Source organism: Anabrus simplex, chromosome 7 (genome assembly GCF_040414725.1).
Source record: "Anabrus simplex isolate iqAnaSimp1 chromosome 7, ASM4041472v1, whole genome shotgun sequence".
In the NCBI taxonomy this organism is placed as follows: domain Eukaryota; kingdom Metazoa; phylum Arthropoda; class Insecta; order Orthoptera; family Tettigoniidae; genus Anabrus; species Anabrus simplex.
The window spans coordinates 229227309-229242830 of NC_090271.1; the positions used below are offsets into that span (position 1 = coordinate 229227309).

General features: G+C 39.0%; 1 protein-coding gene across 5 annotated transcripts in view; it reads left to right on the top strand.

Annotated features, from left to right (window-relative positions):
- LOC136877494 (chromodomain-helicase-DNA-binding protein 6) overlaps nucleotides 1-15522 on the top strand; it is a 703291-nt gene that overhangs the window by 566697 nt on the left and 121072 nt on the right. For all 5 annotated transcript variants that reach the window (XM_067151592.2, XM_067151593.2, XM_067151595.2 and 2 more), the window contains 2 exons: nucleotides 5804-5946; nucleotides 6054-6261. In XM_067151592.2, coding sequence (XP_067007693.2) covers nucleotides 5804-5946; nucleotides 6054-6261 — 351 coding nt within the window. The remainder of the gene's footprint in view (nucleotides 1-5803; nucleotides 5947-6053; nucleotides 6262-15522) is intronic.

Below are 15522 nucleotides of genomic sequence, written 5' to 3' on the forward strand. Positions count from 1 at the left end.
ATAGACCTAATGTCCTGGATAAATGGTTCAAGTAAGTAAGGACCTCATGAGGATGGGACTGAATCAGGAGGACATCTCTAAGCAATGAAAATACAGATTAGTGATCAACAACTTTAAGGGCTTCCACGACAAGCAAAAGCAGAACAGCAGCTGGACAGGAGAGAGAAGAGAGGTGGCCAGAGAAAGAATGAAACGTTTTTGGGCTGTAAAAAGGCTTTCAGAAATTCCTTATAGTTAACTTGATATGGTTTCTAATGGCCCTAAACAGGAATAATAATATCTTTTCGTCATCAGTGTGTCCATATTCGGGCATATATGTCTCGATTAATACTATGTCCGTATGCTTTAGGCTTTATCCTTAGTGTGATCATGATAGTTCTTTCGCTAAATCCTCATAAGCTTTGGACATGATATGCTAGTTTTCGATTTAATATGAAGGCAACACTAATGTTCCTTTTACATCCCGTTAATAAGTAATTCTGTAGTCTCCACTCCAGAAATATCCACTCTTTGCCCATCTCACTTCACTTAGTCCTAACATGCCAATCTTGAGCCTATCCATTTTTTTTTTTTTTTTTTTTTTTTTTTTTTTTTTTCAGTCCTTATAACCCTTTCCTGCCCATATTAAAATGCATGTTTTACCCAGAATTAAAGCAATTCTTTTCAGCCATCATGATAATGCAGAAATTTATAAAAATGTATATTGTACAAAAACTAATGATCATAGAAATATGATTCTTTCACCAAATAAAGTCAACAGTACATACATACAGGAAATGGGTGCATTGTAGAGTTTAGTTTAATTTATAACTTCAACTCCTCTTTATTGGTAGAACAATGGAAAATAATTGGATTTGCACAAACACAAGTTGCATTGTTTACACATAAAGGGTGACTGCACATTTCTTCCAGATAAAGTCCTCTTTTTGTCAACAGCATATTTCACACACGATTTTACCCTACCAGGAATTTTTACTATGGAATGGAATTGTTTTGGAGACGAGGTTGCGTCAGGCAGACTTCTTTTTCTTCCTACTCGTTTGCGGCAAGTGAAATTCCCAATCAGCTGTTTGACAAGTTGCGTCCTGAATTCTAGCTGTGTTGTTCCATGTGTACTGTTGCAGGGTCTATTACTTTGGTCAAATACAATAAATGAATTCACTATACTTCTATCATTTCACGGATGGTCTGCCAACTTCGTAATATGAAGGTGCTTGATCACTTCAGTCAACTCCATCCGTATTTTTCATGTAGTTGTGTACAATTTCTGGTGCTTGCACATCAATTCTTTCATTGCCAAGCCCTGTTTTTTTCTTCAGGGTTAAAAAAAACTGCAGGGTTACTGTTGGTACTGAGAAAAGCAATGTCTCTTTTATCATGCCAGACTGTGGCAATGACATCTCCAGCTTGCATAAATTTAGAATCCCCTCTTTTCATCTTCAGGCTTTGGTATTTTTGATGGGTAAGGGCCAATCTTTTCTGTTAGTTGTCGCTGTTCCACAACCATAAGTCTTATTGTTATTCAATATGGACAGGAGTCTTGGTGAAGTGAAAAAGTTATCAAAATATAGGTGATGATACTTTCCCCAGTATTTCTTACTCAATTTGAGAACAACTTGTTCACCTAGCAGCAAATCTTTATTCCTCTTTTGTTTCTCTCCGAGGTAGAAATCAATGTCTAAAGTATAACCTGATCTTGTTGCCAAAACCCAAGCTTTCATCCCCCATTTGGTAGGTTTAGACTTTATATACTGTTTTATACCTAACCTACCCTGGAAAGCAATCATAGCCTCATCAACACGAAGTTCCTTTTCTGGTTTATAGATTTCTCTGAATACTGCCACAAGGTTGAGAATTGGTCTCACTTTGTACAAATAATTCAAATTGTCCTTATCTTGTTCCTTTTCTGACAAATGCAAATATTTTGTCAGGTCTTTGAAGCGATTTTGCGGCATTGCCTGAACTACTAAAGGGCAAGACACAAGGTCGTCTGACCAATACATGTGTCACGAAGCTGAACAATACCCATATATATTAATATTCCAAAATATGCCCTTATTTCTTCAATAGAAGTATCCCTCCATTTCGTATCAACTATACCTTTCTTACGCTGCAAATAAGCAGCATGCTCATTCGTTTTCTGGGCAATTAAATCGAAAATGTTTTCATCAAATATAAGGGAGAAATACTCTAATACTGTACTACCCACAGGAAGATAATGGCAAGGTCCTACCTCTTCAGTAAAGTCCGCCGGTTCGACATAAGACAATGTATTTGTCCACTGAAAGTTAGGCCTACAATCTATATAATCACGCACATGTACGTCGTCATTTCCTGAAATATCGTCGCTTTCATTTTCACTTTCCACTTCACTGAGTTCACTTAAGCCACTGCTAACAGTTTCACAGTCAGAATTATCGTTCACCAAACGTTCAATGTCATTATCGCATAAAATATTTTCACGCGAATTAAGCGTCGACGTGTTTGTTTACAATATGTCACTGCCTTCCGTATTTCGTGTTCTAATACGCCTGCTAAGGTTTTAAAAGAAGAAAACTAATATCTTTGGTCTCTAAGAAGTGCACATGCTAGTAACAGTAAGTTATATATGTCTATCGGCCGGTAGATGGCTCATACATGCGACTAGAAGTACAAGTACACTTTACTACGCTATGGGTGGGAGGCCCTAAGCTTTCGCACTACGCATTACTATGCTATGGGTGGGAGAGGGTTAAGCGATGAAGCATTCCATGTTCCTATTCTTTAGGCTTGATTATTTCTTTGCATCATCTTACGTCATTCCCTCCGGTGATCCAAGTTGGGATACCTCTGGAGACTAATTTAACTTGGGAAGATACCATCATGCATGTTTATTTTTGGTATATCCTTTGGATCTTCATTGTACTGGTTTCCCCTTCCCTTCAGCAATCTGTGCCGTGGGCCATTTAGTGGCTTTTCCACATTAAGGGGTAGATTCCCACCCTCAAGGACAAGAGGGTGCCATGGACCTCTACCTGTTCATGCACCCTCTAAGGCGGCCATTTGTACTTTGTAGAGGCAGACCAATTATGCCAATGATCGTTTGGTCTGTGGACGCAGTTACTCATGTATTATTAGAGCCCTGCACGGATGCAGATATCCACAAAGTTCGTTCGTGCCTTGGCGGACGTAAACTGTATGTGGAGAATTTTGCCGATAATTTCTAAATAATAATGTCTATTGATTTTCACTCAAGTATACTCTAGAAACAAATCCGTCTTTCAAACATTTCATGCAGTTATTTTTGTTTGTGGTGAGACTACACCTGAACAGGAGTATGGTGATATATAAAGAACGTTGAAAAGCCATAAATCTGACCTAAGCCTAGCTGGCTTCTGCCCACAGTTAGTGGAAGGTAGCAACAAAGGTTCCAAAAGAGAACCGCTCAGTATGTCGATAGCTGTCGCAAGAGGAAATTCCCCATAAACCTGTCACTGTGGGGTGGCTGGTGCCAAGTATCAAGCCTATTCCATTATGTTAACAGATAAATCCCTTTCAATACCTTGTGTGTAATATAGTTTAATAGTTATAATTTTCGTGGATGCGGGTGGGGATGCAGGTATTTTATATATCCGTGCAGGGCTCTTATCTGTTATGCCAAACACATACACACACACTCCTATGGCCCAACAGCGCCGAAGGGTCATGGCCTACTAAGCGACCACTGCTTACACCGAAGGCCTGCATTTTACGAGTTGTCGTGTGGTCAGCACAACGGATCCTCTCAGCCATTATTCTTGGCCTTCTCGATCGGAGCCACCATCTCACTGTCGGATAGCTCCTCAATTGTAATCACGTAGGCTGAGTGGACCTCGAACCTCGATGCAAGTAAAAATCCTTGGCTTGGCTGGGAATCAAACCCGAGGCCTCTGGGTAAGAGGCAGGCATGCTACCCCTACACCGCGGGGCCAGCTTATGCCAAAAACTACCAAAAGTTTTCCTTGATAGATAGGTTTCATCATGCTTCTACTCGGCAATAAGAATCATCTTTACCTATTAAATCCACAATACTGTCGCACATCATTGGATGCAGTTACTTAACACAACTAAATCACATTTGTAAAACTGAAACACTTGAGTTTGCTATTTGTGTCTAAACAGACCAAAAGTGGGTTTGCTGGACGTATTTTAAAATTATGGGGCAGGTTATGCATTTGTTTGAAGTGGAATGTCAACATTTTTGTCATGGTTAGTGTTTGATCAGCTTGAGTAGTACGCACAAATTCGGTCACAGTAGCCATTGATGCGGAAAACCAATACACTCCAATGAATATGTAAATTTTGTTGTTAAACTTTTACTTGCTAGCCTGGTAAGAAACGTTCTGAACATGAGGTTAGGGAAGTTCTTTGGTTATAACTGTGAAGATAGCAATAGAGGTTATTTTTAAACAACTGCTTAACCGAAGATAGCAATAGAGGTTATGTTTAAACAACTGTTTAACCCAATAGAAAACACCTCCCCTTAACTGAAGAAAACAAATTCTATAAAATATTGCACTTCACTATGCAGATTGTTAAAAGGAAAGCAATAACAAAAAAAAAAAAAAGTCATTCCTTAAAACAACATTAGAACCTTGAAATATAAATTTTTAAAATTCGTTGCTCAGGCAACTGTATAGTGATTGGTCAGTTCACAATCTTCCATACAGTTTTACATACATACCATTTTACAGCATGTTCAGCTTGAAAACAGCATCAAGCTTCAGTTTCTTTCCACTTGTCTACTGTTTCTTTGGTAATTATCAATCAAAATTGCAAAAATGTTCATGTAAGCAGTCTCCTCTGGATCTGATGGGGCACCTATGAATATCGCAATATTGTTCGTGCGTTCTCTGACCACCAATACATTTGGACCAGCTGGAACCAGTTTCTCATCTTCTCTATCTTCTGATTCATTGTCTTCAGGTGAAAGATCGCCCTGTAGAACATCTTCAGTAGTTCCCTCTTGGCTTTGAATTTAGTTGTTAGGGTCACATTCATTGGTCTCTAGCCATTGTTTAATGTAATTCTATTTGCAATTATCAGCACTCCACTTCAGAGTTTCATGGAAGTCATATGTTTCAAAACCTCTGTAAAGTTGTATTCTTGTTTCTTTTTCCTGTTTAGTAATTTGTTTTAAATATTATTTTAACAATCTTATATTTACCTGTTGAATTAAGTTCATTAAATTTTCAGCCTGTTAAATCGAGGCCCATTAAATCCAAGAACTTACTTTAGTTTTAAGGCATGTTTGCACAATGTTCATCGAGGTAATAACCATGAGAACAAACTGCCATTCTTGATCCTATATTATAATGGAGACCAGAAATTTGACTAGAGAAAGTCTGTAATTAAAGGTAGAATCTTTGTCATCACCTTATCGCAGTTCGTGGGTTAGCTGCAATAATTTTTCTCCATTTTTATCTGTTCCCTACGTCTTTCTCAGTTATGTCCTTTCCAATACTATCCTTCTAGTGCAACTTTTGTCTTCCCCATGACCCCTTCCCTTTGACTGGTGTATTCCCTGCTTTCTTTCCTCCTTCTTCATAGGATGTCTGTATCACCTCGGTCTACTTTCCTTTATCTCCTCGATGATTACAACCACTAGAGAAATTCGTCATTTGGTAATCTCTTAAGTGACTCGTCCATCATCCTCCGCTTTTTCATTTTAGTTCCTTCCGACAACTCCTGTTCTCTTTTTCCACAAAGGCCAGATTTCTGCACCATTAATATACCGCCATATAAATGTAGGACCTCTCTTCCTAATTGTTTGTTATTGTTGCAGGAAGAGGGGCAGATATGACTGGACAAAATTCAGAAGTATCTCAAGATTGGAAAAGAAATTTGATGATACTATGACAGAGTACTGCAAGGCTTTCATTGCTATGTGCAAGCGTGTATGTGGCCTTAAACTGACAGAGGAGGAAGGTACATTCCACTTCCATTTTTTTATTTTAAGATATGTTATCGAATACCAGTAAATTGACTTGCAAGTGTTACAATGCCAATTTTTTGTTTGTTTGCATCTTTTCTAGAATGTATGGACATGCCTGTAGAGATGCTAAATGAGGACAAGGCTCGGCGAACTTTGGAGCGAGTGGAACTGTTAAGCAAGATCCGTGAAGAAGTACTTTGTCATCCCCAGTTAGATGAGAGGCTTAAGTTATGTCAATTAACTCCTGATGTTCCTGAATGGTGGCAGCCTGGTCACCATGACAAGGATCTTTTAGTAGGTGCAGCAAAGTAAGTTTCAAGTGCCTATGGATGAGTGGAATAGAAATGGTAATGCGTTTTACATGAATGTGAAGGTTTTAACTGATAATATCTATCCATACATCATTGCATTCATATCTCATTGTTCCTTTAGAAAGACCTTTCCTACAATCCAAATTGGAAAAGAATCTAGAACAATGTTCACCATGAGGAGTTTTCTTGGTTTCCTGAGACATTTTAATACTAATGTTGTAATAATTTCAATGGGGGCGGGGTCGGTCTCTCGTTCTCTCTCTCTCTCTCTCTCTCTCCACCCCCCCTAAAATGTTTGCCGAATAAAGTTCGGGCTATGGGCACTAAAGAAATAACACATACATAGTATTGTGATGCTCAAATTGGGCTTTCTTTTTCTCCTTTGCATTGCACGGTGCATTTCTTTGCCATTGTTGTGATTGTTGTTTCAGGAGTTTGATCGGCCTGGCTTGAATAAGTTCAGTTGTTGTGCTCAATTATTAATGCAGTGTGCGGAGATAGTGCTACTATTCGTGTAAAATTTAGCATTTTGGTTATCATTACAAATTTGCATGGTGTGTTCATTCAAGGTTTGACATTTTATTATGGCAAACAAATTCTCTTGTTCTGAAACTGTTATTGGAATAGTTTCCACTTTTTACTGAATCCAGTAAAGATTCTTGTTTCATGTTGTTTGCTGGTGTGATTTTTTGGCAACATATGCAGGAAAAGCAATTTTTCCATAACCTATTGTTTATTCATTTTTGAATGTTGGCAGGTATGCATAAAAATTGCTTACTTCTTTGTCCCTTTTCTTAGTATCTACTGGTACTCAACGTGAGACATCGCGCTGTCTTGCCTTAGGCACACACACCTCCATGCTCTTTAAGATGGCATTGCTATTAATGTCCTATCTGCTGGAACTGCAATATGGGCAAAACATTCATTTGTGTTTGTGATACTGGTAAAAACCCTATGTTGCAAACTATTAGAATCATTCCGTTTTGACAGTTTTCACTTTACAAAACAAAAAATTAATTGCATCCTCCTAATTCAATACAAAACATAATTCCATCATTTAAATCCTATGTTGACATGACATGAAGCAGTACACTTCGGCATAGAAAGCATATATGCATTTCGTATACATCAGAGCCTGGTCTTGCAAGTAAAGGGCTCAGCGTCTTAATAGGAGATTGTTCCTCTCAGACATCTGGACTGTCGTACATTTAGTTCCTTTGAGGAACTTCAAGAAATAGGTGAGTTCCAAATAAGAAGTAGGAGATGGCTGTATTAGAGAACAAACTAGCATGCGAGACAACTGGCTGTAAAATCTGTTGATTAGTCACTCCATCCAAAATATCGCAAACAACCTCCATTGAACAATGACTTGCGCGGAATTGTGCTATTCCACTTGAAGTACTATATCCACTCTAACATTAGCCGTATCCTGAATTTTTGACCAAAATGTTTACATCGATTAAGAGCCACACATCCAATCCACGAGCTTGCCGCAATTATGCACGTCTGCAGTAACAAAAATATAGGGCCACTTCCGTGCACATTCTGAACTAGACCATTGTGGAGCTTATTAGTAGACCTTTGCCGTGGGAAAAATTAACAGTACTCAGATCCACTCAACCTGAAAGTGCTCAAATTCGCAGAAGAAAATGGTGGCAGAAAAATGGGCCACCAGGAATGACTATCTGTCGTGTCTTATTTGTAGTGAGAATTTGCTTCACTTCGTTCACGAGGTGACCTCGGAAACTATCTAAAACAAGCAGAGCTGGTTGTTTTAGTAGTGCACCAGGTCTTCTATTCCACACAGTTTTAACCCAGTCCAGCATGAGTTCTACGTCCATCCAACCCTTTGGTTGCACTCGTACATGAATTCCACGGGGAAACTGTATATTCTTAGGCATCGTTTTCCTCTTGAAAATGATGTAAGGCGGCAACTTTCTCCCGTCAGCTGTAATGGCTAGCATTGCCGTGCATCGCAACTTCTCACTACCGCTGGTTTTCATTAACACACTCCGTGATCCTTTTAGCGCAATAGTGCTGTTGCGAGGCATATCAAAAAAGATTGGAGTCTGATCGGCATTACCGATTTGAGAAAGGAAGTACGAAGTTTCCTTGCACAAACGTATGACAAATCGGTGAAAATTTACAATCTTGTCCGTGTAATCAGCAGGCAACTTTTGGCTTAGTGTTGTTCTCCTTCGCACTGACAGATTGTGTCGTCGCATGAACCCCTTAATCCACCCACGAGTCGCCTTAAACTGAGTTACCTGTATGTTGTGTTTGCGCGCTACCTCCTGTCTCTTAATTTGTAACATTTCATATGATACACTGCAGCCATTGTTACCGGTACGTATTTCACTGACGTACCTAAACACTTCTTCGTCAATTATAGGAAACTTCCCTGTTTTAGGACCTCTAAACGCGCGTCTAGAAGGGTTTGTGCTTTTTAGCTTGTTTTTTACTTTCCGCCAGTCACGCACCAACTTTTCACTCACAGAAAATTTTCTTTCTGCAGCTCTGTTCCCGTGCTGTTCAGCGAAGGCAATTACGCTTAGCTTGAAGCCCGCAGAATAGTTTCTATATTTACCCATAATCGCTTATAAATGTTTCACACGTTAATGTTTTGCGATATAAATGACTTTCCGTAATTGTTCACTATTAAAACAAATTATTTCTGCAAACACCCAAAACACAAATTAAAAACTTAAATTCTCACGCACACATGTCTACAGTAATCACGTAAATCTGAAACAAATAAATGCATCTGTGATCTGTCCATTCCAGAGCAGCCAATACTGTTAGGCAGCAAGGAAGCATGCAACAATTTATCTGTTTAGCCAAATACTTTAATAAAGTATTTGGTTTAGCTCGTTGGTTGCGACACACTACTGCGCTTGCGCAAAGCTCGCAAACCGGAGCTCTAGCTAGCGCGGTGTAGATCTACTGTATAGTTGACTGTAGAGGCGGCAAACTATCGATAGTAATCGCCATCGATATTTTCCGATATTATGAGCTCTACTATCGATTGTAATCGATAGTTTTCAAAAAGTGGAACGAATAATATCATTATGCCTGAAAATAGAACATTTATTGAACACAATACACAAAAAATCAGTAGAAAGCACAACTATTTCATGCTATGTAATTTCTGAAATTCAAATCAGAATTACTCATAAATCTCTTCATTGACCACCCGAGAAATTCTCGTTCTGCTGCAGTGTTCGTTTTGCGATCGCCCGACATTTTCTCAGGTATTGTAATATATTTGGAAAAATGTTTTACAGCAGTCTCAGCAGATGGCAGGAGAGTTTTCAGTTGCTTTCATGATTTCTTTGACCTAAAATGTGCATACATAAAATCTCTGATAATATATCAATCTTATTTTTTGTCCCGTATTGGCATCAAGTCAACTAAGGTTAGGTTGCATGGAGAATCCAACCTTCCAAAATGCTAAATAGTATGTCTGCCGGCACTGAAGTCGCAGGTACACAGAGATTCTTAAATGCACACCTATGGATTGGAACAAACTCTTCACCAGTTAACTGCAAAAAGCTGCACAATTTCTGTTAGCGCGAAAAATAAGCCAATGACGAAAAAGAAAACTGTCGTTGACTATCGATAGTAGGCAACTGACTATCGATGCCAGACGATAGTGATCGCTATCGATAACTATCGATAGCACTATCGATAGTTTTCCGCCTCTAGTTGACTGTATTCCGAGACGTCAGTAACAAACATTCATTTTTTTCAATTTCTTTTAAACATTAATTAGCTTAATATTTCTTCCCAGTTATTGATGATTTTACATTAAATTAATGACGAGTTTATAAAATAAAACTTTAATAGCATTGGATAATAATTATCTTGACTGCTTGGATAAAAGTTTTCATCCCATGCCCGGACACGTATGACGTAGAAGTAAGATAAGAATAAAGCGATGACAACTGAGACATCGTAAATATTTCGGCTGAATAATTCCGTGGAAATCTGCGTTATCGCCTTGGATTTCACTTTGTGCGCAATAACACAAGAGCCGGCCCCATGGTGTAGGGGTAGTGTGCTTGCCTCTTAGACGGAGGCCTCGGGTTCAATTCACTGCCGGGTCAGGGAATTTTACCTGTATCTGAGGGCTGGTTTGAGGTCCATTCAACCTACCTAGCCAGTATTTCCTGGCGACGTTGTCGATAAGCGATAACTTACAGCCTTACGTATTTCAAATGGGAACTCATATGTAGGTGGTGAATAAATAGTACACTGTCTCGCGACCACGTTGTCAAACTGCCGATAGCCTACCGGTAAACATAATATGTAGGTGGTGAATAAATAGTACACTGTCTCGCGACCACGTTGTCAAACTGCCGATAGTCTACCGGTAAGCCATGTGTCGTACATATACCGGTATTATTTATTTATACGTTGTGCAACATGTCGCAAACGTGACTGTGTTGCCAAATTGCCCATAAACCATACACGTATTTAAATTGCGCATTCATGTGCAACTTACGTTGCAGTTCCATTTACCTTTTAACCAGATTAGTGAACAAAATTTGGACGTGCGACGATTATGTAATTAAAGGTTTAAAGTCCGATTTTTGTATTGAAAATAAAGGATGCGACGATTATGCCGTGAAATACGGTATTATTTTTTTTCTTCTATTAGTTGTACACGTCGCACAGACACAGATAGGTCATATGGCGACGATGGTACAGGGAACGCCTAGGAATGGAAAGGAAGCAGCTGTGGCCTTAATTAAGGTACAGCCACAGCGTTTGCCTGGTGTAAAAATGGGGAAACCACGGAAAACCGTCTTCAGGGCTGCCGACAGTGGGGTTCGAACCCACTATCTCCCGGATGCGAGCTCACAGCACCATACATTATCATTATAGACTGTTATGCCCTTCAGCATTCAGTTGGCAAGCTTCTGTGAATTTACTAAACGTCGCCACAATCCTCTATTTGCAACCAGTGCTGTGGCCCCATTTAATTCTATACCTTGACACAAGTGTAGTAAACGGATATAACTTGAAAACCATATTCTCTTCTCACCCATGGGTAAATAATGCAAGTATCACGCTTGAATTATTATTTTACTATTATGATTATTATTAATATTATGACTTGTAATGTATGGCTATGAAGTGTTTACATCCAGTTAGTATTACATACCTGCCAACTGTTACGGTTTATCCGTAAAATTTACGAAAGTTGCAGCATTTTACGGTTTTATGGATGGACAGTGTCATTTTACGACTTCACGGACAAAAAATTTGAAATATTAACCTTCGTAATCATGCCACTTTCGTACAATCGATTGTTTGCGTGGGTCGAAGCAAGACCAACTTAGTTGATCTTGGTCGAAGGCAAGTCCACGATAGTCGATAACTCATTCTTTGTTGGGTGGTTTTTTTTTTTTGTGTAACGTATCTTTCTAGAAGCCTGGCCAGGCACCTATATAACGAGGCGATCTTGACGGTAGGGACAAGTTATTGTCTAGTAGGAGTTTCACGGGTGAACACGTGTTGTGTTTAGGCTGACATGCCGATGTAAGCAGTCAGTAGACAACTGTTTCAACTGTGCTTTTAGGTTACAACCTCCATGTGCTGTGATAGGCAATTGCTAAAATGGCAGCTTTGTTGATGTTCTCGGAGTGAAGTGTTTTGCTTGTGACGGCAATGATTTAGGTTATGTGCATTTCATTTGTAAATAATTTTAAATAAATCCGTGTACACAAGTTGACAGCATTTGGGTGCATCATTGTGGATACATCACCCTCTCGTCTTTAAATTATTAGAAACAGTCTAACAATCATTGTCTAGGTCTCCCTCTACTTCTCTTACCTCCATATTGGTGTCCATTATTCTCCTAGGTATCCTATCCTCCTCCATTCGCCTCGCATGATCCCACCACCGAAGCCAGTTTATGCATACAGCTTCAACCATAGAGTTCATTCATAACTTAGCCTTTATCTCCTCATTCCAAGTACCCTCCTGCCATTTTCCCCCGCCTGTTCATACCAGCAATCATTCTCGCTACTTTCATGTCTGTTACTTCAAACTTATGAATAAGATATCTTGAGTCCACCAAGCTTTCTCTCCCGTAAAGCAAGATTGGTCTGAAAACAGACCACTCATTCACAAGTTACGTTGGTATGACTTAATACTACACGGGCTTTATAAAATTGTAAGTTATTTGATAAATTGGAAACTTATGAGTTTGAAAGTCACTATAAGGAAGGGTTGCTTGGAAGATTTAAAGTGTCTTGTAGACAATTCATACTCTTCTTTAATAACACAGATGTATATCACCGTTTTGAAGTGCTGGCTCCATTTGCCAGTGTTCTCACAGGTCCATAGAACCATATCCACTGGCGACTAGGAACACCATCACCACGCATCCCCCAAAGCTGCCACGCCTCCATCGATGGAAGTTCACACGATGATACTGGTGGTTGAATTATGCATGTGGCATCAAAAATTGCACACACCACTTCGAATGATATAGCACTGTGTATTCCTAATTAGCAAGTATAACGTTCGGAGTGATTTTGAACGAAGGTTCTGCTTAATAAGGTGATCAAACGTTCGCTATACACTGAATGCGCTATATTCCAACTGTTTTAATGTAGTTCAATAAGTCCAAGCAGAATCGATGCATTCTACTTCATACATGATGATGCGAGATTCGGTCTAATGTTCCCTTACGTAAATTTAGGTAAACAGTCTACTGTTAATCTAGTACCAAGATTCGTCTATGTCCCATTGCGTGAACTAATATGCATATAACTTCAATAAACAAAATGCTAACTGGTTGGTTACTTCATTGACGACATCAAAACACAGTTTTGTTTACCAAACACCAAGCCCTACGAGAATGCACGCCAAATTTTAAACGAGAAAAGGAATGCTATTTGGTCCGACTTCTATTCCACGGACGCTATAATGACGGAAGAATTGAAGCAAGCAAATTACGAGCTACGGCACGTAATTACACGTTACGCCACTCATGGATTTCACCACAGATTGTGCCGAACCAAAAACTTCCACCAGCCGAACGAAGACTGTATATGTAACCTGTGCAACGATCAGTGTGAAAGATACCATGCACAAAACTGCAAAATGAGGACAACCTCAATAATAAGAATGGCATTAGCATAGTTGACCATCTGTACAAAAACTGTTTTTGCACATTGTGCGCTTTTCATTTAATAATAAGTTTGATTGACTGTTCTATAGCACATAGCATAAATTAATAATGTCCAACATATGACACTTGTGTTTAGAAGTAAGCCACACAAAAAGTGTTCGAATGCTGTACATGAGTTCCTTTAGAAACGATGGAAAACTGTAGAATGTAGAGTTGTACCGCTGTCGAAGTTCTAGATGTACCTCACCAGTACAGAGTTCGAAGTTCGGAACTTGGCACTTGTGCACTATGTCAAGTCACATAATTGCCTCCACAGTCTCGTGCAGCAGACCATCACCGGTCACTGTGTCGTTTGAGATTTTAGGCTCGCCTTATATATCAGAGCTTGGCCCTGAGCGGAAATGTCATTGATATTATATGATATTTTAAAACCTCAATACCTCTTCAAATAATACGGTTATCAATTTGTAACTTAAACACTAACTATTTGTTCTCGCCAGCTATACGGTCTTGTTATCCCCTTGTTGATATTCCATCAGTAAGTGGAGATATAAAAAAAGCTTCCAGATTCTCTCAGATATGAGTCACAGTTGTGCCTTAGCAAGTTGCAACGAGCTCGCTAGCAGGAAACGTTTCATCACAGTCCTCAGTGTGCTCAATTTAAACTGATCATACATGCCGTGCAGTCTCCAGTTCAGTCATGGGAGGTTCCTGTTTCAGTACATAGCTTCAGTCTTAGACGAATTTAGTTGTAAGAAATGTGGGTCTCACCGTATTTAATTCAACTATTAGTTGCTGGAGGAAAATACTTAAAATTGTAAAGACTGTTAAATGTTGTTCTATTTGTCATGCTTCTGGAAACGTTGTGAAGTTTTAAAAATCCGTTACATTTCTTCATGGAGAATACAAGTATAGCCAGGATCTAAAAGTGGAAACGAAAAGCAGAGTGTGAAAACGTAAAAATGAAGTAGAAATAAAAGATAATGTGAAGATTCGCAGAATGTTACTCGCTTCTGCTTTCCTCCAGCCCTGTGCTTGTATAGATCAGGTTGGGTCAGTGTTGACCTCCACACTGACTGGTGACCATTCTGATGTGTTGGATGGGGGAAGCAGCGAGTGAGGGGAGGGATAGTGAATAGGAAGATCGACCAGTAATGCGTGTTACTACAGACTTAATTTGAGCTTTGCTTCAGATCTTTTTCAGTTATTGTGTCGACCAGGCTGTTCGTGTTTCCTTGGGTTTCATTAAGATTACGGATGAGATTGGATTTTTCTAAAATATTTAATAAAGTGTCCATTTTGGTTATATGTAAGATATCTAAATCTTTATGTCTGGTGGACATTGAATGATTGTGATCTTTCATGTGTTCTCTCATAGCGGAAAATATTCTGTATTTAGCTGCATTAAAATGTTCTTTGTAGCGGATTTGAAAGTTCCTCCCAGTCTGTCCAATATAACTGGTGTCGCACTGGTTACACCTCAACTTGTAGACCCCTGATTGCAAATGTTTGTTGGATTTGTTAAGTGTGTTTGTGTTATAGAAAATTTTAGCAGTAGTGTTGTTAGTTCTAAAAGCAACATTGAGGTTCTGTTTTTTAACAATGTTTGAGATTTGGTATAGGTTATTGCTGTCGAAAGTGAAGGTGACTTATTCAATATTTTCTTCCTTTTTTTAAAAGGTGTGTGGTGTGTTTATTTTTTTCTTATTGAGAATTCTGCCAACGAAATTGCTATTGAACACATTAACGCGTGCAAAAGTGTGGATGGTGTTAATTTGTTTCTTATAAGCTGTCTTGGACATAGGAATGTTCAAGGCTGTATATATCATACTATAAAAGGAGGTCTTTTGTGAGAGCCAGGGTACAGTGAATCTTGTCTAATCATGTTGGCTGTTTCGGTAGGTTTTCTGAAGATTTCAAATTTTACATGGTTGTTGCTTCTCCTAATTTTGAGATCTAGAAAATTTAAAGATCTGTCTGTTTCAGATTCAACTGTGCATTATATGCGGAGGTCACAAGTATTTAGCTCATTAAGGAGGGTTGTTCTGTCGGTGATATGTTGATCAATAATGGTGGAAATATCATCTACGTATCTCGACCAATGGAATATACTT